The 25,404-nt window shown below is 40.6% G+C and overlaps 1 protein-coding gene across 1 annotated transcript; it reads left to right on the forward strand.

Annotated features, from left to right (window-relative positions):
- On the forward strand, positions 1 to 24,609 carry SIRT5 (sirtuin 5). The gene is made up of 9 exons (XM_077810593.1): positions 1 to 156; positions 4,235 to 4,373; positions 7,586 to 7,719; positions 10,849 to 11,074; positions 12,718 to 12,805; positions 16,719 to 16,772; positions 19,672 to 19,795; positions 22,728 to 22,843; positions 24,033 to 24,609. Exons 2-9 carry the CDS (start codon positions 4,259 to 4,261, stop codon positions 24,106 to 24,108), a joined length of 933 nt encoding a protein of 310 aa, XP_077666719.1. The 5' UTR covers positions 1 to 156; positions 4,235 to 4,258; the 3' UTR covers positions 24,109 to 24,609.
- Positions 24,610 to 25,404: the final 795 nt, after the last annotated feature.

Genomic DNA, 25,404 nt, shown 5'->3' on the forward strand with positions numbered 1-25,404 from the left:
TCCCTTCCCACCCCGCCCAGGCGGCGGCGGCGGCGGCGGCGGCTCCAGGGGTGGGACGTGCCGCCCTCCACGCAGCAGCGGCCGTAGCTGGGCCCTGACGCCAGCCGCTGCCGCCTGTCCCGCCGCTGCGGCCTCCGACCGGGAGCTGCTGCGGAGGTGGGTACCCGCTCCGGGCCGGGGCCGGGCCCCGGGAAACCTGCCGGGGGACGCGGGGCGGGGGGGAATTGGGGGCTCTCCCCTCACGGGCCTGTCAGGGGCTGTGCGGGGCCGGGGGCTGATAACCCCGCACCCGCCCGGGCCGGCCTCGCCTTGGCGGGGGGAGCCGGGCTGGGACGCCTGGCTCTCAAAGCCTGAGCCCCTGCTGCCGGAGCGCCACCCTGCCCGGCTACAGCCGCATCCCGAGCCGCCCCCCGCCTCGCTCCCTAAGGCTGCCACCTGTTAAACCAGGGGTGGGACGCTGGGAGCCCCCCCGATCCCCCAACCCAGCGTGAGCCTCCACTGACTGAGCTAAGCGTGGGTCGGGTGCCAGGGCAGTAGCAGGCTGGTTGGTGAGTCTGTGTTGCCTCGCCGCTAGGGATAAGAGTGTCCCACCGGCTGGGTGTGGGTTACACTGACACATATTAAGGGCTTGCCTGTCCCTGGTATTGCTTGACATATACCCCGTTCAGCTTTCATTACACTGGGTATAATTCAAGCCATACAAAAACTGTGTGAAGACCAGCCCTAGCACATTTGAAAATCCGGGCCTAGAAAGGGCAAGTTGTATCTTCAAAGAAACCTAGGGCTTGAGAGGTCATCTAGTTCATCTCCCCCCCCCCCCCCCCATGCTGAGGGAGGGGATGAACTAAATGGCCTGGGGCAGAGCCAGGGGTTGAGCAGTGAGCACCCGCTGGGCACATTGGAAAGTTGGCACCTGTAGCTCCAGTCCCAGAGTTGGTGTGTATACAAGGAGCCGCATATTAACTTCTGAAGAGCTGCGTGTGGCTCTGGAGCCACAGGTTGGCCACTCCTGTTCTAGAGCTTTGCTCTTACAGTTAGCAAGTTTTTCCTAATATCCAGCCCGAGTCTCCCTCACTGCAAACTAAACAGATTACTTTTGTCTGACCATTTGTGGGCATGGACAACAACTGATAGCTGTCCTCTCTGTAACAACCTCTTACATATTTGAAGAATTCCCTCTCAGCCTTGTTTTCTAGATTAGACATGGTCTGGTCAGGGGTGTAGATCCCTAGCGACCTCAGCATCACCCTTGAATCCTTGAGGGAGTGGGGCACTTCATCCAACTTGTTGGATGTCCTCTCTAGTCAGATGCACCTGCTATGCAATATATATTGGATGCCTGCAATCAAGAGGCATGTTGTGTGGTAAAGCTAATGGCCATGGGCCATCTGATGGGTTCATAGCCACCTGCGGTACCATCCGATACTCTTTGATGGTTTTTCTTAGCTCTTCTCTAAATTCCTGATGGAATTTGTATATGTATGGGCTTATTCTTTCCCATGTCAAAAATCTGTATTTAGCAAAAAGGGCCTTGTTGTTTGTGATACAAAATTGGAGGGAGACAGATGAATATGCCTTATGCCTGAAAAGATCCAGTTCTTGGAGTCCTTATTTTTCAGCATACCCTTGGTAGATCAGGTCTTTTCTTGGACCTCGGACACAACCAGAGACTCTGGGGATGGATGAGTGTAAAAATTTTTGAAGTTTTTGATAAATATTTTTCTACTTGTTTTGAAGTAGGGGGAAGTGAGCCTTAAGGTTTTAGCTGGTTAGGGTCACCCCAATACATTTACAAAACAAATACCTATTCTCCTAGTCTAGACAGACCCCTGGCATATAATGTGGGCAGGATATGTTGTGTTTAACCCAGGCTCCCGCTAGCACATTTTTAAAGTGCTAAACTGTGTCTTCATTTCTACACTAGGTGCAAAATTGCATTTAAATTGTTAACGCTCACATTTTTCTAGTCTAGAAAAGAACAAGTGAAGGTTTTTCCCATATTTATCCCCATGTGACCCTTTAAATAAGACTTCCCTTTGTCTGTCTCTCATTCCTGCCACAAACCATTGCCTCAGTGAGATTCTAATCTGAGATCCTGCAAATTGTTACATGAATGCAAACATCCATAGACCAGGTCTGTGAACGCAGGTCCACCCACACATTTATCATTGCAGGAGTTAGGCCCTACATGTTTCTGTTTGACATACTGTTGTTGTCTTTGATTTGTTTCAGTGTGTAACAAAGTAATATACATGTAGAGTGTGCTCTCAGCAGTACAGTTGCTTGTCTAAGCTGTATTAATGTTTTTAACATGTCTGATAGACAACATTATTATGCTGTGGTGCCAGTAATGAAATCATGATATTTGTAAAGTGCAATAAACTCTTTGCATTAGTATAATCTTAGTATATATGTTCTGTCATCAATATCAGATAGTTAAAATTGGTTTAAATATTTTATATAGAATATTCTTTCAATATTATAATGAGAAAATGATGAGGTAATATAAGGGAAATAATCACTAGTTTTGTGTGTGGTTTTTACCTCCTACAGTTTCAAAATATAGGGGGAGCTTCTTCTTTTGATTGGGATGTAAGAACATCTGAGTCAGTGGAAAGTACTGTGGATTTTAAATATCCGGGAAGATTCTATTTAAGGAAAAAAATATGCTGGTTGTAGTGAATATAAATATGAAGGCTGGTTTTTTTTATTATTATTACTTCCCTCCATTTTTGTATAGTTTCTCTATGTTTTAGTGGATTGTATGAGATTTATCTTTTTAAAATACTTTAAATTCCATTTACCACTAAAGAGGAAATGAACTTATAAATGCCGTATATACTCGTTCATAAACTGAATATTTTTGGTAAAAAAGTGAAGCATCAAAGAGCGGGGGTCGACTTATAAACGGGTCTACACCAAAATTTGATGATTTTAAACTCTGTGAAATCATTGAATTGAATATCTAATACATTGTCGTTTTGTTTACCTGGAGCATCTGCAGGCATGGAGCCCCTCCGTTCCCAGTGGCTGCGGTTTGCTGTTTCCAGCCAATGGGAGCTGCGGGAAGTGGCGCACCACTTCCTGCAGCTCCCATTGGCTGGGAACGGCGAACTGCGCCACTGGGAACTGAGGGGCTCCACACCTGCAGACTCTCCAGGTAAACAAAACGTCCCAACCCGCCAGTGGCTTACCCTGATGGGCTAGGAGCCAATGTTTGCCAACCCCTGAAATATGGGGTCGGCTTATGAAAGGGTCATAAAGTTTTTACTATTTTTACCTATCCATCTTGGGGGGTCGGCTTATAAACGAATGGGCTAATGAACGGGTATATACCAATAACACTTTCCAATATGTTCATTCTTTATAAATGTTACGTAGTATAAGGAAAATTACAATACCAAGGTGAAAAGGATAGAGCAGCTGTACTGTGTTGAGAGGTAATTGGATCTAACACGCTAAACACCAGGATTGAAATCTGTATTATGGGTTTGGCTGAATGGTCTTAGCCCATTGGCCCACTAAGCACTTGGTCACCCTTACCCTGTCTGAGGGTCTCATCAGCCTTGTCATAAGGGGACACAATTCCCAGTGAAATCAGTGTAAGTTGTAATAGTTTACTCCAGTTGTGAATTTTCCCCAGTGTATGTTTTACCATCTGTAAAGGGGGAATAAATCACAGAATTAGTTAATGGTTGTATGAAGTATTACAAATTAAAAGCCCTGAATATGCTAAGGATTACTGAGTCTGCACAGTATTGCATTTTTGTTTATTAAACCCATGAGACTATACTGTATGTTTTCAATACAAGGACTCAAGGGTCACAGCAGAGTGGAAAGTATTAATTCATTTTATGGGGGAAAATATTAAATGGCTATTCCACCTTGAGTTCAAGTAAGATTTTGACATGTCTGTGTTTCATACTGGGGAAAAAACCTGGAAAAAATATAGGTATTTCAGTACTTTCTCTGCAAGAAGAGGATTGGCAGTCCTTTAAATCTTTTATGTTATGTTTTACCATATTATTTGATTGCTCTGTAAGTTTGAAATACTGTAGTTGTGAACTTTGCCCATAAGCAATACTTGGGCAAACGGGGTGAAGGATGAAATAGTAAATACTGTACCTCATTTTTTTGTGACACAGAAAAGAGAGTATTTAAGAGTATATTCACTGTATATCTTTGCCACATAAACATGTATTCATATAACTTTTCATTTGATCTCTCCTTTCAGATTAAGAACTATAAAGTGATCCTGATGAGTCTCTTCCAGTTTACCAGTAGAAGGCTGGTTTCGCAAGCATATTGTGGACTTAAGACACCTCCTTCCAAGAAACAAAGGATTTGCTTAGAAATGGCTCGCCCTAATTCAAGTAAGATAAATTCATTCCTGTGCTATGTATTTTTTTCTTTCTGTACTCCAGACAAATATTCTGTCAATTATTTTTCTGTCTTCCTTGCTTCCTGAGTTTTGAGTATGTTAAAGTTAAGCAGCATTGTTGTAGACACACAGTACTGAACAACATAAATGTTCCAAACTTGAGAGAGTATATTATATAAACATACTGTATAATACCTGCACATGTTTCCTTGTTTTAAAGATTGCAAGGTCCAAACCACCAGTCTCCTTTGCTGAATCACTTTTGGCTCTGTGATTGTAGAATCAGTTCTCTGCCTTATCCCTTTGTAAAGTAATGGGAAATTAATGCGTTTGCCTGTTCCTTGTATTTCTATAACTTTTTAATCCTAATTTTTGCAAACAGGTCAAATTAGTCATCATGTGGATGGAAGCTAGAAGTTTAAAAAATGTTTTTGTTGTTTAAGTGCAAGAAAATCCTATGGAAAATGTAATAAATGGTATGTTTTTAAACTTGAATTCAAATGACTGAAAAGATTAAAAAAAAAAAAATCCTTCTAGGCTTTGACCTAGCATGAGAAATTTCAGCCTCCGAGTAACCTGTTACAAGTGCCTGATAATGAGTGTTTAGAATGGAAATGCAGTTTCAACATTAAATACAGCATCACTACAGTGAAGCTGTAATAATCAGGAGGAGAATGATGATTTAATAAAAGCTTTGTGCCTCGCCTATAAGCTTGATTTGAACTTGCCCGGGCTTTGATAATAGCAATCTATATTTTAATTTGAAAGTGAGATTCTTGGAGAGACAAGTATTTAAATGGAAAAGTGTGGCTGTGAAGCTTTGGGTTTTTGTTTTTTTTTTAAATGGGTGAAAGTCACCTTCCTTGCAATCAAGCTGAATGATTGCCAAGTTCCTGACATAGTTAGGGGTCAAAATGGCTATTCCTGTTAACACTTTTTATAATGTCAATATTTATAAAATAAGCAATATATTTGTGTCACTGTATATTTTTGTGTATATATTTAGATTTGTCTTCCATATTCAAACAGAATAAAATTCACTCCTCTGCTTCTGCACTGCAGGCTTTCTGCAGGAATTGAGGTAGTGAAACCACTCCCACCAACTCACAGATAGGGTATTGGGTAATACTACAGCTATTCAAATCCAGGTGATAATCTACATGAAAATCTTTCTTCAAAAGAGTTAGTTTAACTTGAATACAACAAGCAACATCTTTTAAATCATGGATTCTCAAACTTCATTGCACCGTGACCCAATTTTCTGACAACAAAAATTGCTACATGACCCCAGGACGGGGGACCCAAGCCTGAGCCTGTCTACGCTCCACGGCCCAGGATGTGGGGGCCAAAGCCCGAGCCCCACCGCCTCATGTGGTGGGGGCCAAAACTGACACCCAAGCTGTGGGCAGGAGACCTGTAACCTAAGCTCCGCCACCCACCGCTGAAGCCCTCAGGTTTCAGCCACGTGAGGTGGGGCTTGGGCTTCAGCTTTGGCCGCAGGTCTCAGCAAGTGTAAGCCAGCCCTGGCAACCCCACTAAAACAGGGTCGCGACCCAGTTTGGGGTCCTGACCCACGGTTTGAGAACCATTGTTTTAGATTGTAAAATACAAACAGTATTGAAAGTTCACCTCCACAGTCACATTCTAGGAGGGCTGTGGTCTGGTTTGGGCTGTGTGACTTTGGGAAGGTCACTTCACATCTGTCAATTTAAAGGGATTCTGTTGACATACAAATTGTATTTCTTTCTGAAAATTATCTTGTTTGCTATAGTTCAAAGCAACATCTAAGATGACTATAATTTAATGAGATTAGAGATGCAAATATTTTTGTTTTTCAGCTTGTGCATTTGATAGCTCTTTTGTGTATTAATTTAATTCTTTGCCCTTTATAATCAGTCACTTTTCCAAGCTACTTGTGTGGATTTTTCACACATTACTGGGAAAATGATTGATAAATGTAAATGCAAACCAAAAATTGACAAGGTGACTCAGAGGCAAATGTCGTACCTTAAACTATTTTCAATTAATGTTTTTTACACTAACTAGATTTTAATTTGTGTCTTCCTTTTAATTAGCATAATGTATGAAAAATTTTAAGATGGTTGTATCACAGGTCAGGGTAACTACATCTGTATTTCCCCTCAGTGGTCCAACAAGGGCACCCACTCTCAGGCTTCCAGCTTCCCAGCCATTGTCTTTCTGGGTGGAGACCCGCGTCTCTTTCCCTTCTGACTTGGGTATTTCCAGGCTGCACAGTTCCCTGCCTTCACTGTGTTATTCCCAGCACAGACAGGTTGCCAGAGGACACCAGCTTGCTTTCTCATCAGCGATGGTTAACAGGTGTAATTGCTATAGTTATAAAGTACCACACAGCACTTCCCATGCAAGCCTATTTTATTCTTACAATAAAAAATGTTACTGAGAAAACATACTAAAACCAATAAAAAAAACCCTTACATGCATGCTAATAAGCTTACCAGCCATCATCCCAACCCTAACACTGGCTATGGGAGGAGGAGTCCTTCAGCCTTCCCTCCTCCCCCTGATTTCCTTTGTGATCACAAGATTATCACAGCCATAGTTCAGAACTAGCACCTGTTCTTATGGGGTCTCAGTAGTCCCAGTCCTTTCAACCCTAATCTAAGGATTGGGGCCTTCCATGGAAGCCCTTAGACCAGGGGTTCCCAAACTTGGCTCGCGGCTTGTTCAGGGTAAGCCCCCGGCGGGCCGCAAGACACTTTGTTTACCTGAGCGTCCGCAGGTGGAGTTGCGGGAAGTGGTGGCCCAACCACTTGGTTGAAAGGGGTTTATATATAACTAGAAATTACAGCATTATTATTGTATCCCTATTAATTCCAGCATAGGAACTTTTGTTTAAAGCCTCAGTCTTCCAAACATTTAACGTGTGTACTTAACTTCATGCACATGAGTAGTCCTCTTGCAGTTAGTAGGGCTACTTGTGTGCATAAGTGTTTACAAGATCAGGGCTTAAAATGGTTTCTCATAGATAACACTTCTAATTTTGATGTACAGAACATCAGGAAAGAATAGATATTCTAAAATTAAATGTGTGGCAGTTTTGCCCAACAGCCACATTGTGCTTGTATGCCCATTGCTAAATATCTGAGTGATTAAATGGTCTCTATTTAAACATGAAACAAAACTGTTGGATCAATTATTGTTAATTTTTTCCATTATATTTAGATATGGCTGATTTTCGAGAAGTGTTTGCCAAAGCAAAGCATATAGCCATTATTACAGGGGCTGGTGTTAGCGCCGAGAGTGGTGTTCCTACCTTCAGAGGCTCAGGGGGCTACTGGAGAAAATGGCAAGCTCAGGTATGTACTGGGCCAGACATTTGATGAGTGACTATTATTCCTTTAATTCAAATGTGCCATTGCAATGAGTCAGAAGCAGCTAGCTATTTTAAAGGGTTGCAGTGCTCCCACAGTGCTTCAGTAGTGAGAAAATGTTCTCTGCTTAGCCATCTCTGCAGCTTCTTCTCATGCTCCACTGTGGTAGCCTCATGCAACTGCAACTTCTTCTTTTTGCTGGTCAGCACAACAATCTTAGCTCTCTTGGAGACACTTAGGGGTCCTCCTTGCTGTTTCCCTGCTTGCTTTTTTCCTCCAGGACACCTCTCCCTTTCTGAATTAGACAAATTGAAAAAAACAAGGATGAAGGACGGAATTGAGTACATTTTTTTTGTTTATTTGATTGCTTGTAACACTTTCTAAAGCTTGAAAATGTCTTGTCTTGATGATTTTGTCTGAAACACTCTGACAACTTCTTACTGCAACCTGCTGTCTGTGCTCCTTCTGTGGCTCAAAATTAACTTGATTTAATGTTCCCTTTCTTATATTTGCACTGCCATCATAATCAATTTTATGTGTGTGTGTTTAAGATAATGCTCATGAAAGATTTAATTCTTTTGGAAACTAGAACAGCTGTGTAGTTATCCAGTTACTGGCATGATAAAGGTGCACCTCTATTTCTTTCAGTAATTGTGCATTTAAATACAGTATATTTATATAAATGTTGTTTTTTATAGGAGAACTTTGACATATTAATGTTCAATCTTTATATAGCACTGCAAGTATATAGTTCAGATGTCTTTATTTGAATGAGCTTTCTCCCCCTATCTTTTAAACAAGAAAACTGAATGCAAAAGGCGTATTAATGCAGAATTATGGCTGAGATTTTATAGACACGCAGGAGACAAAGTATTAGTTGCTGCCAGAATGAAAGCCTATTATTTGGCTATATTATACGTAAATTAAGGCCAAATTGAAATGACCAGTAGCACAAAATATATCATGCAAAGGTGCATAGTTTTATGGCTACTTTAGTGCATATAAAATATTAATTATTATGTTTCTCTTAATTTCCTTGTATTGTGTTTGTACTCTCAAGAGGAGGCTTGGTTGGGCAGTGTAGAATGAGTTCTGTGTGCACAGTGTAAAAGGAGAGAATTCTGGATAATATTACAGTAAAATTATATGCAACTTTCAATGGCATTTCTTCATTGCATAAAATACAGTATTTATAGATCCATAATTATAAGGCCAGAAGGAACGGTTATGATCATCTAGTCGGGCCTCCTGTATAACAATGACTTATCATGCCCCTATAGAATAAGAAGGACTGATTCTGGCTATTGACTTGTATTCTTGTTAGATATAGCTGGTTACAAATACTCTGATGTTATCTTGTCATTTAGGTAATAACTAGGGCTGTTGATTAATCGCAGTTAACTCACGTGATTAACTCAAAAAAATTAATTGCGATTAATCACAGTTTTAATCACACTGTTAAACAATAGAATAACAATTGATATTTATTAAATATTTTGGATGTTTTCTTCATTTTCATATATATTCTGTGTTGTAATTGAAATCAAAGTGTATATTACTTTTGATTACAAATATTTGCACTGTAAAAATGATAAACAAAAGAAATAGTATTTTTCAGTTCACCGCATACAGCTGCTGTAGTGCAATCTTTGTCGTGAAAGTGCAACTTACAAATGTAGAATTTTTTTGTTACATAACTGCACTCAAAAACAAAACAGTGTAAAATTTCAGAACCTACAAGTCCACTCAGTCCTACTTCTTGTTCAGCCAATTGCTAGGACAAACAAATTTATTTACATTTACGGGAGATAATGCTGCCCTCTTCTTATTTACAGTGTCACCAGAAGCTGAGAACCGGCATTTGCATGGCACTTTTGTGGCCAGCATTGCAAGGTATTTACATGCCAGATATGCTAAACATTCATATGCCCCTTCATGCTTCGACCACCATTCCAGAGGACATGCTTCGATGCTGATGACACTTGTTAAAAAAAAAAAAATGCGTTAATTAAATTTGAGACTGAACTCCTTGGGGGAGAATTGTGTGCCCCCTGCTCTGTTTTACCTGCATTCTGCCACATATTTCATGTTATAGCAGTCTTGGATGATGACCCAGAACATGTTGTTCATTTTAAGAACACTTTCACTGCAGATTTCACAAAATGCAAAGAAGGTACTAATGTGAGCTTTCTGACGATAGCTACAGCACTCGATCCAGGTTTTAAGAGTCTGAAGTGCCTTCCAAAATCTGAGAGGGATGAGGTGTGGAGCATGCTTTCAGAAGTCTTAAAAGAGCAGCACTCAACACAAAAACTACAGAACCCGAACCACCGAAAAAAGAAAATCAATCTTCTGCTGGTGGCATCTGACTCAGATAATGAAAATGAACGTGTGTCAGTCCGTACTGCTTTGCATTGTTATTGAGCAGAACTCATCATCAGCATGGATGCATGTCATCTGGCATGGTGGTTGAAGCATGAAGGGATATATGATCTTTAGTACATCTGGCACATAAATATCTTGTGACGCCAGCTACAACAGTGCCATGAGAATGACTTTTCTCACTTTCAGGTGACACTGTAAACAAGAAGCAGGTAGCGTTATCTCCTGTAAATGTAAACAAATGGAGCGATTGGCTGAACAAGAAGTAGGACTGAGTAGACTTGCAGGCTCTAAAATTTTACATTGTTTTATTATTGAATGCAGTTTTTTTGTACATAATTCTACATTTGTAAGATCAACTTTCATGATCTAGATTGCACTACAGTACTTGTATGAGGTGAATTGAAAAATACTATTTTTTTTTACAGTGCAAATACTTTTAATCGAAAATAAATATAAAGTGAGGACTGTACACTTCGTATTCTGTGTTGTAATTTAAATCAATATATGTGAAAATGTAGAAAACATCCAAAACTATTTAAATACATGGTATTCTATAATTGTTTAATAGTGCGATTAATAGCACGGTTAACAATGCGATTACTTTTTTTAATTGCTCAACATCCTTAATAACTTACATGTGACCATATCTACTATCAGGTGTAGTTGTTTTGCTCTTATTACGAATGAATGAATGAATGGTGGTGTTTTTTTTTTTTTTTTTTTTTTCAGGAATTAGCTACCCCAGAAGCCTTTGCAAGGAACTCCTCCCGTGTGTGGGAATTTTATCATTACCGCCGGGAACTGATGTTGAGTAAACAACCAAATCCAGCACATGTTGCCATTGCAGAGTGTGAAGCCAGACTGAGCAAACAGGGAAGGAGTGTTGTGGTCATTACTCAGAACATCGATGAGCTCCACAGAAAGGCGGGCACAAAACACCTCTTAGAAATTCATGGTTAGTATTAATGCACGCATACGCTAGAACTGCTCAGAAGATGCGGGGGAGAGTTTCTACTGAAATATTTGAAGTGAAGTCAAAAACTTCAAGTGAAAACCAAAAACATTTTTATTCAGAAATGCCACGTGCCCAGTGGCCCAGAGCCACGTGGCCCAGTTGTCCTTTATGGGTCTGGCTCCTGGCCAGATTACATCTCTCATTACACACTGTGGCCAAGGCCTCCCATGATGCACTGTAGCTGCTCAGGAAGAGGGGACACCAGGGAGCAGCATGGAAGATGTAGTCTGGGATGGGTGCACTATCGCTCACGAGGTGCTGTGGTGGCATTTCCAAATAAAATTTTTGGTTTTCAGGTGTTCGAGTTTTAGATTAAAAGTCAACATTTTCCAGGGAAAGCAGACACTTTTTCACATAAACAGTTGTTTTGTTGAAAACCCAGTTTCTGTCAAGCACTTGAGATGGAAAATTTTGACCAGTCTTAATGCATGTGTAACGCCAACAGACCCTGGTCGTTGGCAGGCAGGATGAAACCTGGGACCTCTGGAGCTTAGTGTATGAGCTTCTACTGCGTGAGCTAAAAGCCAGCTGGCTGTTAGCTAAGACTGTAAAGCAGACTCATTTAACTCTCTCTAAGTGGTCTCGGTGCCACTAGATGGGACAGAACACCACACCCAAGGAGGTGTGTGGGTTACACATGCACTTACTCTGACCAGCTATTGCTGAACTTGTCATCACCTGCTGTCTCTTCCCTTTGTTGTTTGTCATTTTGTTTTTTATATGGACGATGGCACTGGAACTGTCTCTCTCTTAATATTTTCTCCTTGCATGTCTCAGATCCACTTGGATGAATATACTCATACAATAGAACTTAGCTTATTTATCCTAAAGGGTAGGAATTACAAATTACTGAGTTTTCCAGTTTGCGAGCAGGGATAATACATCACAAAGTATTTTGTTTACTTATTCTGATAAGCGTAGTTTAATTTTGATTATACTTCATTTTTTCAAAATATACTACAGTATATTACAAAGTCTTAGTAATGTCAGGCCTCACTGTATCATTTGTGGTTAATTATTTGAGAAGTCGGAGGTACCTTTTTTGAGCATTTTTTGTGCAAATTACAAAGTGTGTGTTTTAACACAGTTCTCCTGTACTCCGAGGGAAATGCTACAATCATAAGTCATCCTTCTTAGCCAGATTGCAAACAATTCCCATTTTTTTGTAAAATTATTTTTTTCAGCAACACTGTGTTGTAGTCATCTAGATGTCATGAGATAAACCAGAGTATAAGACACAGTCTGCTAGAGGGACCATTTCTCTGGTTCAGCATGGCAGTTTCTATTAAACTTGTGCTCCTGCCTTTGGTGTATCTTGGCTTTGTGAATAAATATGCTATTGGCTTCTTTGACTGCCAATCCAAAATGTTTTATGTACATGCTTTATAATAAACTAATTCACAGTGCTGCCATGTTGGAATTTCTTAATTCTGTGTTCCTGTAACTTAAACTGCCCACAAGATATATTCTCCAATGTCAAATAAGGGAACACTTGGGATGGATATAACTGTTTGCATGCGTAACCACATCTGAAAGTCATTGTTTGATATTAAAATCTGGAATTGCTGCTTTGTGCATTTCAGGTAGCTTATTCAAAACCCGATGCACCAGCTGTGGAAATGTGGCAAAGAATTACAAGAGTCCAATATGTCCAGCTTTGGCTGGGAAAGGGTAATATATTGTGAAACCCATACTTTCTCTTTTTCAGTTTGCTACTTATTTATTATCTTAAACAGGGTAGATATTTTCAGAGCGGGGCTGGGTTTTAGCCAGGTGTCCCCCATTTACCTCAGTGGGAATTGTGTTTAAAGCTCACATGATGCTTTGAAAACATAGGATATATTGTTTCATTAATTCTACTTTATTCACTGAGAACTGGGAAGATGTGGGGCCACTGAAACAGCTCACTGCTAAAGTGCACACGGGGCTTAGCCATGTTTTTCCAAGTTTTTTAAGTAATGATCATACTTACAGGAAATTAGCAGAATAAGTTCATTAAAAATAACCCACTAGATGGTGATACATTAAATGGTTCTAGCAGAGACTAACCTGGATCCAGTTACGTATTATATATTTAGGCTTATATTTTATATCACTCATTAAGGTTTTTTTTTAATATCTTCTTTTACCTATTGTGACACCAAGGCCCATTTGTGGTTCACTACTATGTGTCAGCAACTCTTGTCAGGCCTGACATATTCACGACATCTACCACACTGGTAAAATTCAGAACTGGGAATGTATTTGGGGTCACCTTGCTGATTGTAACCAAGGCTGATGGAAGCCAGAGTGGGTTGGGGTCAGAGCTGCTGAACCAGGGCTGTTTAACACACAGACACTCAGGGTGTGACCTGCGTGCTTGTAGGCAGGCTGGGAGCTACAGCAGCAAAACATTGTAAGGCACCCAGGATTGCAGGGCAAGTGGTGACAGCCCCTTCCTGGTCTGGATTGCCACTGAACGCAGTGACACCTACACAAAAGGAAAAATGAAAGATGTTTAACAACAAAAGCTCTGGGAAGTTCCAAAACCAACAAGCTATATTTAAAAGATCAGTTAAGATTTCTGAGTGACAAATCAAATACAATTTTCTGTCAAATACAAATTATATCAATAATGAGCACTTTAATGACACATCTGTTATTTCAAAGGTGAGGCCACAGAATGTCATACATTTGGCTATTAAACTACAGCTGCACCCTTATTCTGAAGAAACAGCAATAGGCACTTTATTTCTTTTTCTGATATATTAACTAATATCCCCATACACCAATATTCCTTGAAATATTTAGATATCAAAATCAAAAATACATTAAAATTCCCGCAGCAATCCATGTCTCTCAGTTATGGTTGATGTGATGAAATATATACTTTGTTTAAAAAATGTTGTGGAAGGTGTAGTGTAACCTTCAAGATGTCCTTACCTATTTTTTATTTGCTTTTGAGTACTTCAGTTTTGTAAATGATGTGATATATGGGTACATTGCTGTCACTTAGCAACCTTGACTGGATTTGAAGCAAAGTTTTCTGGTTTTGGAAACTTTTAATGTTGGACTCTAGGAAATGAAACATTGGTTCTGTGCATGAGATTGTGACTAGATGAACTAAACTGTTATGTACTATTTCTCCTTTCCTCACTTTTCCCTTTTTAAAATCTTTGCCACTCTGTCACCAAAACCAAAAGTTTAGAAGTTTTGGAAGCTGCTGAAAACCTGTTTTAGGAAGTGATAACTCAGGAACCCTTTGTCCAAATCACTTCACATTTAGTAGAAAACATCTATCTCCACCCCCTTCATAATCTGACAGTTTTTAGACTCCTATTCCTTTGTTGGAGATTTTGGAGGTAGGAGAAAAATCAGGCTTGTAGTAAAAGCTTGATTATAGCCTTAACTTTGGAATGGCTTTGGTGCTCCATAATATCACAAGATATAAATGTAGTATATGAAAAATTGTTTATCCTAAAACTTACACAAAATTGTATATCCGTTCCATTAGAACAAACATTTCAGATGGTCTGGAACCATCAAGTTGAGTGGTTACTATCCTATGTTACTATATGAACTTTTTACCCTTATCCCCTTCTCTTCCTCCCCACCTTTCTACCGTTTGTTACGCTCACTTGTTACATCTTGTCTTAAATTAGACAGTAAGCAATTCTATACAGGGACTGTCTTTCTATAGGTATGTCTACAATGCATGCTTCTTCTGGTGGAGTGTGGAATACATACACTATGCTCCCTCCTAGTATGGGTATAAATAGCAATGTAAACCATGAGGCACTGCTTAGGTGAGTAAAGTAAAGACCCACCTGAACCCTGTACCCTACACAGCTCTCTACTCACCGAAATAGTGCCTCCGATGTCTACACTGTTATTTTTAGCAGTATAGTGTCCTGCTGTTGCTTCCCCACTGCTGGAGTCTTTCCCTGCCACAGGGACCTGCCAGAGCCTTTTCCTGCCACAGAGAGTGACTTTGGCAGCAGGGAAAGGCTCTGGCATGGGGGAAGCAGTGGGGAAAGGCTCTGGCAGCTCCCCCACAGCCAGAGCCTTTCACTGACCAGTGTAGGTACACACTGCAGTGTGGATGCAATCTGCTTTTCACTATGGCATGTAGCTACACATTCCATATGTGCTGTGGCCTGTATATTTTTACAGAACCTTGCAATCTGATCATGTCTCGGGTACTTACGTGTTACAGTAGTACAAATAATAAATAACAATTTGCACGTAGCCCTCAGAAAAACTTCAGGTATAAATGATGGTAAATCTGACTTCAGTCATTAAACTAGTAATATCCTTTTAGATCTCCGAAAGAGAAGAGCTGCTTCAAGTTAAAGACTAGGTTTACACTGAGAGCAGTTTGCTACCGTATAATATAGCAGCAAAATGCTCTTTGTGTGAACATAGTTTATGCTGGCAAAGTTGTGCTTTTGCTGGTACAGCTTATTCCAGCTGTGCTGAATGAAATAAACTATACCAGTAAAAGTGCAGTTTTTCTAGTATAACGGTGCCTTTGCTAAGGGCCTTGTGCCGGCACAGCTACGTCAGTCAGGAATCACACTTCTTCATACCGCTGACCAACATAGCTATGCCCTTTGTAGTGCATACCTAGCCAAAGATGACCTGCAAAGGGAAGATTGGATTTGTGCCCAGTTTTGCTGATTTGATATATAAAGAAGATCTAGAAATCTTTTTTTTTAACTTTCATAATATTAAGAATATCAGATCTGGTCTCTCTGACTTTGCTTGATGGCATTTGGTGGTGGGGAAAAATGAAGAGAGAATTTTGGAACTTTCTCACCTCTTGATTGAAAGCATGGAGGCATTAAATCCAAAGATGTCTTTTCTTCCAATTGCATTAGGCCTGGTCTACACACACAATTTGTATTGGTATAACTATTTTGGTTAGATCTGTGATTTTTTTGTTTTGTTTTTTATTTAACCAATTACAGTTATGCTGCTACAGTTCTGAGGGAGGACACAATTATATTAGTGGGGATACCAATACCAATATACCAATATAGTTGAAGTGCTATACGTTTTGTGTGTAGGGAAAAAGCTTAATTAAATAGGCATGAAAAAAAAAGACAGAATTTTAAATGGTCTGACTAAAAATCACATTTCCCCTCAATATCAGGTTTCACTTCCTTGGTATCTGTGTAGTGATACTCTTGCCCTGTCTGTGGTCATATAGAGTTGTTCCAGGTGGACAAGTCTGGAATTTCTCATATGTGAAAAAATTAAGAAAAAGTTTTTTTTAAGGAAGAAAAAACCCATCCCAGAACTTTTTACATTAGAGAGAAGCAAAAAAAAGGGGCACACGTACATTCCCCCCAGCCCCTTTGTGGTGCTCCACATAAATGGAAACCATCTTTTTTTGTGCCTTGCACCTGAGCCCTATTATTGTTCTTACCATTCTAAAACCAATTATGAGCCTGGTTTACTGACTTTAGTGTTGTAGTAGATATATTTATTTTCTACAGCTACTAAACCACCTTGATTTGAGAGAGTACTCTGGAGAAATACATTTTACTTGTAATAGCATTTTGTTTGGTACTTAAAATGTGTTTTTATTTTGTGACTTCAGTGCTCCAGACCCTGAAATAGAAGATGCCAAGATTCCAGTTGAAAATCTTCCTCGGTGAGTGTTGACTTTCATCTCTTTTCACCACACCAACATGATCCCCCTCAAATTTCACAAGTACTTTGAAAGGATGCCTCCACAAATGAATTAATTAATATTGTTTACATAGCATCAGAAGAACGTGAAAGAAGTGTACAAAATGAGAAAGACAGAACAAGTCTACACTATAGACATATCAGTATAACTGTCACTCAGGGGTCTGAAAAATCCACACCCCTAAGTGACGTATGTATACCAATCTAACCCCCGGGATAGACAGTGCTGTGTTGGCCAGAGAGCTTCTTCAGTTGACATAGCTACTGCCTCTTGCAAAGGTGGATTAACTATATGCTCATGGGAGAAGCTCTGCCCTAGCATAGGAGTGTCTTCACTTAAGCTCTTCAGTGGCGCAGCTGCTCCAGTGCTGCGTTTTAAGTGCCAAACATAGTGCCAAACATCTTAATTTTAAACATAACATTACAAGAGATAACTGACAAAGGAAATATGGAGTAGGGGTGTGATGTTCCCCTGGTGTTATCTGGACTGGTGATCTGCTAGGTCATGCCAATCCTCGACTGGGAGTCAGTCTTACCCTGCTCTGCTGTGAGAACCCCCACTCCCGGGCTCTTCACGCACAGCCTCTGGCATGTAAGCTGCTCCCAGCTACATGAGTGAGCACTTTTGGCCAGCCACTGCTTGGATTGTCTGACCGAATGACACTAGCCAATATCTCCAGTCCCAGACACAACCCTAGGAAGCTTATATGAGTTTGTCAATTTAACAAAGAAGTTGATATGTTTCAGGCTTGTTATCCCAAGCCTCTGACACACTTCAAACCAAACACACTGCTTCAGGTAGAATAAACAAATTTATTAACTACAAAAGATTGACTTATAATCACTTAAAATCTAAGCACAAGAAGTCAGATTTGGTCAAATGAAATAAAAGAAAAACGCATTCTAAGCTGATCTTAACGCTTTCCGTACCCTTACAAACTTAGATGTGTCTCACCACAGGCTGGCTGGTTGCCCTTCAGCCAGGCTCACCTCTTTGATCAGCGCTTCAGTCACTTGGTGGTGGTGTCTGGAGATGAACAAGAGAGCGCATGGCAAATGTCTTTCCCTTTTATCATGTTCTTTCTTCCCTCTTGGCTTTGTTCCCCCCCCCCCCCTTCAGGGTCAGGTGAACATTACCTCATCGTAGTCCCAAACTGACCAAGGGAAGAGGGGTGACTCATTCGAGAATCCAGCAGATCCTTTGTGTCTGCCTAGGCCAGTGTTCTTTGTTCCTGTGAGGCTGGGCTGCGTTTGTCCCATACATGCCCTGATGAGATGTGAACTGCCCCTCTGCTCCTGGAGAGTTTTGCCTGGGCCTCTGCTACTGGAGAGTTTTTGCCTGGGCTTGTTTTAAGCCATGAGGACACATTTTCAGCCTCATAACTATATACATGAAATTGCAACCTATAAAACAATGCTCAGTGCATCATGAGCCTTCCGAAGACACCCGACATGACAAACTTTGCATTGGATACCACACAATCATATTATAAGGACGAACATGGGGGTGCAAGGTGTTTCCCCGAGGTACAGAGCATCACAAGGGGTTAGAGTGAAGAAAAATAGATTGCTTATTTATCTGTGTACGCCTCTGGTAAAGACAAGGCTCAATGAATAGATTGTTTAGCAAGTGGGAAGTTGAACAGTGGTAGCAAGCAGCCAAGTACTACAGGATAATCTGCTGTTTATTCAGTAGCTAGCACTCTTTCCTCTGAGGCAGTATCTAATACTATGCTTGGAGTTGTCTGCTGCAAGATATCTTGTGATCATTAAAAATCCCATGGCAGTTTTTGTGGCAGTAAATTATTTACCTCAACTTTTTGCACTAGACTATACTATTTTTCATTTCATGCATTAGACTGTTGGGTAGTATTGCTCAATCTTGTTAAACAGCTTCTGTACTTCACCCAGAGATATAGTTGCACTGTATAATAGAGGAAGCTCTTCCTGTATCCTGTAGTTAAGAGGATGTGGTCCAAATGGAGTGGAGTAGTTTAAATCCCCAGTTGTTCAACTGACTCTGTACAAACATACCCCCTTTGATGTCTGCCCGCACAAAATTAATTTTGTAAAGTACTATAGAGTCCTTTGGAATCAGAGATTTGATGTCTTAGCTTCAGCTGTAATGTGAAACATTATTTTTATATTATTATGCCTAAGGCTGCGAGTCTTTCACGGAAGTCACAGATTCTTTGACTTTCTCAGACCTCCGTGACTTCTGCAGCGGTTGGTGCAGCTGATTCCAGAGCCACCCAAGCAGCTGGGGTGGCCCTAGGGGCCAGCCGCACCGGCTACTGATCGGGCAGCCCCGGGCAGATGGTCCCAGTACAGCAGCAGTGGAGCTCCAAGCTGTACCCCCAAACAGCAGTGGCGTGGGGCCCCAGGCAATTTCCCTGCTTGCCACCCCCTAATGTCATCCCTGGCTTTTATATGCAGAAAACCAATTATTGTGGCAGAGCTGGGCCGGGGAGTTTTTATAGCATGGTTGGGGGGCCTCAAAAAGAAAAAGGTTGAGAACCCCTGCTGTAGCGCATCAGCAGCCACAGGAGCGCTTCCCCCACTCAGCCAACCCCCAGCACCTTAGTTTTAGTTAGGGGTATTTTTAGTAAAAGTCAAGGACAGGTCACAGGCCCTGACTTTTTGGTTCTTGCCCGTGACTTGTCCGTGACTTTTATAAAAATACCCGTGACTAAATCGTAGCTTTAATCATGCCTAGATTGAACATACTGTTGTCCTAAGTGTGGTCTAACGATACTGTTGCAATTGAAATAGGTCAGTCTTAAACATTTTTAACAAATCAATGCAAGGCTCAAAATCACTTTGAATGTTCCATCTCCTTCTATTGTTGTAACTTTTCACAGGTGTGAAGAGCAAGGCTGCAATGGCCTCCTCCGTCCCCATGTTGTGTGGTTTGGAGAAACTCTGAATTCAGACATTCTTACGGAGGTTGAAAATGAACTTGAGATCTGTGACCTCTGTTTGGTGGTAAGGAATGCTTTGGTTTCCTATTTAGTCAAGCAAACTGAAATTAAGAAATCACATCTCTCAGATATGGGAAATGTAGATACAGCCATGAGACAGTTTCAGTGAAACATAATACATTAAAATAAAGTCTCACTCTGTTAAGGTAGCATTAAGTTTGATGATTTAAACATACCAGTAAAGAATTTCTGAGTCGAAGTAAATTCAGCAGTGCTAACTTGGCCACATAGCACATACTATCTATATTAAAGTTATACACTAGCTGCATATGCAGTAGTTGAAAGTACTTGTGCAATATGACCAACCTAATACTGCTTAACTTTTCAATTCCTTAAACAGTGCAACCTTTAAAAAAAAAAATCACACTTTTGACCTTTTTTTTTTGTTTTTTGTTTACTATAACTGTTTAGGAAGTTGTAAAAGCTAACAAATCATTTTTTAAAATACATTTTTTTTGTTTTAATTTTGTATCAGACAGAACTTTTATAGATGGTCAGTTTAATATAGCCAATCAGTTTCCCCTATTTGCATGGGTTTTTTATTTTGCTAAAAGGGGGGAGACAAATATTTCAAAACATAGGAAAATATATTCTGTAAAATCCCATAAATTGGTAGGAAGGAAAAGGGACAGGTGTAGTACCTGAAACTACTTTTAGCTTTAATTGAATGTGTCCCTAACAACGTGCTTAAGGTTACTTTAACATTTAATTTATACTAAATGAGAAAGAAAAGAGAAGAAGCATCTTTGCAATGATAGCACAATCTATGCTGGTAGTCGCTTTCCTCGAAGTTGCCTCTTCCACCATAGATTATTCTTTCAAGTGCAACTTCATCTTTTGCTTTTTAATATATTCAGTGTTTTACATGTTCAGATTAGGGATGTCGATTAATCGCAGTTAACTCATGCGATTAACTAAAAAATATTAATTGTGATTAAAAAAATTATTCACGATAATCACAGTTTTAATCACACTGTTAAACAATAGAATACCAACTGAAATTTATTAAATATTTTGGATGTTTTTCTACATTTTCATATATATTGTATTCTGTGTTGTAATTGAAATCAGTGTACGTTGTTTTTTATTACAAATATTTGTACTGTAAAAATGATAAACAAAAGAAATAGTATTTTTCATTTCACCTCATACAATCTATCATGAAAGTTGATCTTACAAATGTAGACTAAGGTACAAAAAAACTGCATTCAAAAATAAAACAATGTAAAATTTTAGAGCCTCCAAATGCACTCAGTCCTACCTCTTGTTCAGCTAATCGCTCAGACGGACAAGTATGTTTACATTTGCAGGAGATACTGCTGCCCTCTTCTTATTTACAATATCACCTGAAAGTGAGAACAGGCATTTGCATGGCACTTTTATAGCCGGAATTGCAAGGTATGTACGTGCCAGATATGGTAACGTTCGTACGCTCCTTCATGCTTCCGCCACCATTCCAGAGGACATGCTTACCTGCTGATCATGATGCTCATTAAAAAAATAATGCTTTAATGAAATTTGTGACTCAACTCCTTGGGGGAGAATTGTATATCCCCTGCTCTGTTTTACCTGCATTCTGCCATATATTTCATATTATAGCAGTCTCGCATGATGATTCAGCACGTTGTTCATTTTAAGAGCACTTTCACTGCAGATTTCACAGAACAAAGAAGGTACCAATGTGAGCTTTCTAAAGATAGCTATAGCACTTGACCCAAGGTTTAAGAATCTAAAGTGCCTTCCAGAATCTGAGAGGGATGAGGTGTGGAGCATGCTTTCAGAAGTCTTAAAAGAGCAACACACCAATGCGGAAACTACAGAACCCGAACCATCAAAAAAGAAAATTAACCTTCTGCTAGTGGCATCTGACTCAAATAATGAAAATGAACATGCGTCGGTCCGCACTCCTTTGGATTGTTATCGAGCAGAACCCGCCATCAGCATAGACTCATGTCCCCTGGAATGGTTGTTGAAGCATAAAGGGATATATGAATCTTTAGCGCATCTGGCACGTAAATATCTTGTGATGCTGTCTACAACAGTGCCATGAGAATGCCTGTTCTCAGTTACAGGTGACATTATAAACGAGAAGAGGGCAGCATTATCTCCTGTAAATGTAAACAAACTTGTTTGTCTGAGCGATTGGCTAAACAAAAAGTAAGACTGGGTGGACTTGCAGGCTCTAAAATTTTACATTGTTTTATTTTTGAATGCAGGTTGTTGTTTTTTTTACATAATTCTACATTTGTAAGATCAACTTGCATGACAAAGAGATTGCACTACAGTACTTATACTAGGTGAATTGAAAAATACTATTTTTGTTTTTTACAGTGCAAATACTTGTAATCAAAAATAAAGTGAGCACCGTACACTTTGTATTCTGTGTTGTAATTGAAATCAATATATTTGAAAATGTAGAAAGCATCCAAACTATTTAAATAAATGGTGTTCTATTATTAAATATTAATCTCCACAATACCTCTGAAAGGTAGGAGGGCAGCTACTTTACCTAATATTTTTAAACTTGCTTTAGACTGTGTTCTGTTAGGATTTCCCTTATTTATTCCCTTGTCAGTGGCCCCACTTCTGAGTGATTTTTTTCTTTTCCCTCCTCCTCAACCACATATGATTGAAAATGGCTTATTTTGTAACCAGTCACTGCCATACCACTGTCAACTAGAAGGGCTGAAGAGCAAACTTGGGTGCTGTTTTTACTCCCTTCCAGTCCGAGGAGTACTGCATCAGACCTCTTATCCCTCAGATTTTGGCAGGTTGCAGAAATCAGGCCATATCAATACTTGTAGACTCGTATTGTAGGGTTGAACATGCATTAGATGTTTTAGCAAAGCTGTAGGTCAAGAGTCTCTCAGGATGTCTGAAGGTACTGGATTCTTTTTTTAAAATGTTGATCTGATGCTGTGTTTTTTTCCCTGCAGGTGGGAACCTCTTCTGTGGTGTATCCTGCTGCTATGTTTGCTCCTCAAGTATCTGCCAGAGGAGTGCCAGTTGCAGAATTTAACATGCAAGCCACCCCGGCTACAAATAGGTTCAGGTAAAACTACTCACAGTTTAGGTAGAAGGGGGAAGCAATGTTAACTTAAATGATTTCTTATGTTGTCCTGATAAAACTTAATGCTCTTAAGTGTCTAGAACAGTGGTGTTCAAACTTTTCCTGTTCTGCCCCCTTACTAGTAATGGAGTCTGCCCATGTCCCCCTGTTCCATTACTGCACAGCCAAGGCTTCATCAGCAGAGGAGCTTGGGCTGACAGTGGAGCTGGGGAGGAGCTGGGGCTAGAGGTGGCTCTGGCCTGAGGGTGGAAAGCAGGTGAGGGCAGAGCTGGGTTGAGGGTCAGAGCAGGGCGCGGAGTGGAGCTGGGACTGGAGCTGGTCTCAAGGTGGAGCAGAGCTGTGGCTGGGAGCCAAGAGTGTTTGGGGTCTGGGGGCACAGTGAGGGCTGGGTGGTGCTACCTCCCTGGCCCCTGTGGGGGCTGGCCCAGGCCCTGCCATGTGCCCCCCTAAAACGTTCTGCCATGACCCTGAAGGGGGGTGCTCCCACCATTTGGGGACCACTGGTTTAGAAAATGTTAGACAATGACATTTCCTAGCTCTTTGTTTACTATTTTTTCAAAATCTGTCTAAACTTTATAAAAAGAAAAGGAGTACTTGGGGCACCTTAGAGACTAACCAATTTATTTGAGCATAAGCTTTCATGAGCTACAGCTCACTTTGTCGGATCCGATGAAGTGAGCTGTAGCTCACGAAAGCTTATGCTCAAATAAATTGGTTAGTCTCTAAGGTGCCCCAAGTACTCCTTTTCTTTTTGCAAATACAGACTAACACGGCTGTTACTCTGAAACGTAAACTTTATAGACAAGGGGGTCCGAAGAGTTTATAATTCTCTATCAGATTGTATTAAACTCTCCTGGTTTGTTTTTCAGTGTTTTAGTTTAACTGCCAATTTATTGAAAATACAAAAACTAAAATGTGACATCTATAGGATTTCAGTCAAGTTACTTCTTTACCCTGTTGAATGATTTGCTGCTTAAACAGCTATTACAACAGGTGCTGCTTGCTCCGGTGTCTGTGTAGGAAAAATTACCCTTTTAAAATGACTAGACAACCTGCAGAAACTGGATTAAGGGAAGCGTATAAAGGGCAAACATGCTGTGGTGGTAATTTGTATTATAACTGGCTTTCATCATCTTTTTTTTTCTCCTAACCATTCCAATTTCTGTTTCAGATTTCATTTCCCAGGTCCCTGTGGTACCACCCTGCCTCCAGCGCTTGCTCGCCATGAAACTGAAATAATCTCATGAGCATTCATCTGAGGGAGGGGAAATAATTAAATTGCTAAGAATATCAGGAAGTACACATAAGGTGAACTGGATTGTTGTAGAAGAAACCCTAAGTGTTGTAAGGAGACTAGATCTGTGGATGAAACTAATCAAAGAAATCCTGATTCTCACTTACACTGATGGCAGTGATAGGATTGGGAACAGGGGAAAATACCGGACTTTGGAATTTTAAAAAAGGTCATGTTTCTGTCTGACTAAAATCTTTTCTGTCAAAGGAAAACATAAAAACAATTAAAAATAACTCCAAAATTGACTGGCTAGAATAGGATGATGGTGCTCTATTAGATGAATCTGAACTCCACAAAGACTTCATTGTAAACCAATTGGAGGCTTATGGATCTTTGACCTTTTTTATGAGAAGTGAAATTTCTGAAAGGGATGTTGTGTGAAAAGAGGGAAAGTAACTTTTTATGGGGTTAACACTTCGGCACTTTGAAAAGAAATAAACACCCTAAAAACTTCGAGAGTCGTGGGAACGTTCACTCCAGGGGGAGCTTGGGGCTTGCGGCGCTGCACTTTGTGTGTGTGACATGGATGGAAGCGCGGTGCCTATGGGAGGACCAGTTCCAGCCTAGCCGCTTTACCAGCTGCACCGGGGAGCTGCACGGTCTTCATGTTATTTCCCTTGCTTAAGCACCTGTTACCTTGTTATGGGATAGGAGATTAAAGGAGTGTTTCTGTCGCCTGTGGTTGCTTTTTACTGCGGAGCGGGGGTTTGGGTCTGGCTTTGCCTAAATTAATGCGGGCTTGGGCGGGGGTGTGTCATACTCTCCTTGTGAAAAGAAAAGGTGGACTTGTGGCACCTTAGAGACTAACCAATTTATTTGAGCATGAGCTTTCGTGAGCTACAGCTCACTTCATTGGATGCATACCGTGGAAACTGCAGAAGACATTATATACACAGAGACCATGAAACAATACCTCCTCCCACCCCACTCTCCTGCTGGTAATAGCTTATCTAAAGTGATCATCAAGTTTGGCCATTTCCAGCACAAATCCAGGTTTTCTCACCCTCCCCCCCCCCCCCCCCAACTCACTCTCCTGCTGGTAATAGCCCATCCAAAGTGACCACTCTCTTTAAAATGTGTATGATAATCAAGGTGGGCCATTTCCAGCACAAATACAGGTTTTCTCACCCCCCCACCCCCTTCCAAAAACCACACACACAAACTCACTCTCCTGCTGGTAATAGCTTATCCAAAGCGACCACTCTCCCTACAATGTGCATGATAATCAAGGTGGGCCATTTCCAGCACA

Source organism: Eretmochelys imbricata, chromosome 2 (genome assembly GCF_965152235.1).
Source record: "Eretmochelys imbricata isolate rEreImb1 chromosome 2, rEreImb1.hap1, whole genome shotgun sequence".
NCBI classification, from domain to species: domain Eukaryota; kingdom Metazoa; phylum Chordata; order Testudines; family Cheloniidae; genus Eretmochelys; species Eretmochelys imbricata.

Excerpts from the sequence above, each read along its gene's own strand:
- SIRT5 (XM_077810593.1), top strand. The coding sequence starts at position 4,259 with ATGAGTCTCTTCCAGTTTACCAGTAGAAGGCTGGTTTCGCAAGCATAT. Across the intron at positions 16,773-19,671 it reads CCAGTTGAAAATCTTCCTCG|GTGTGAAGAGCAAGGCTGCA; the intron begins GTGAGTGTTGAC and ends AACTTTTCACAG. Across the intron at positions 22,844-24,032 it reads CCGGCTACAAATAGGTTCAG|ATTTCATTTCCCAGGTCCCT; the intron begins GTAAAACTACTC and ends TTTCTGTTTCAG.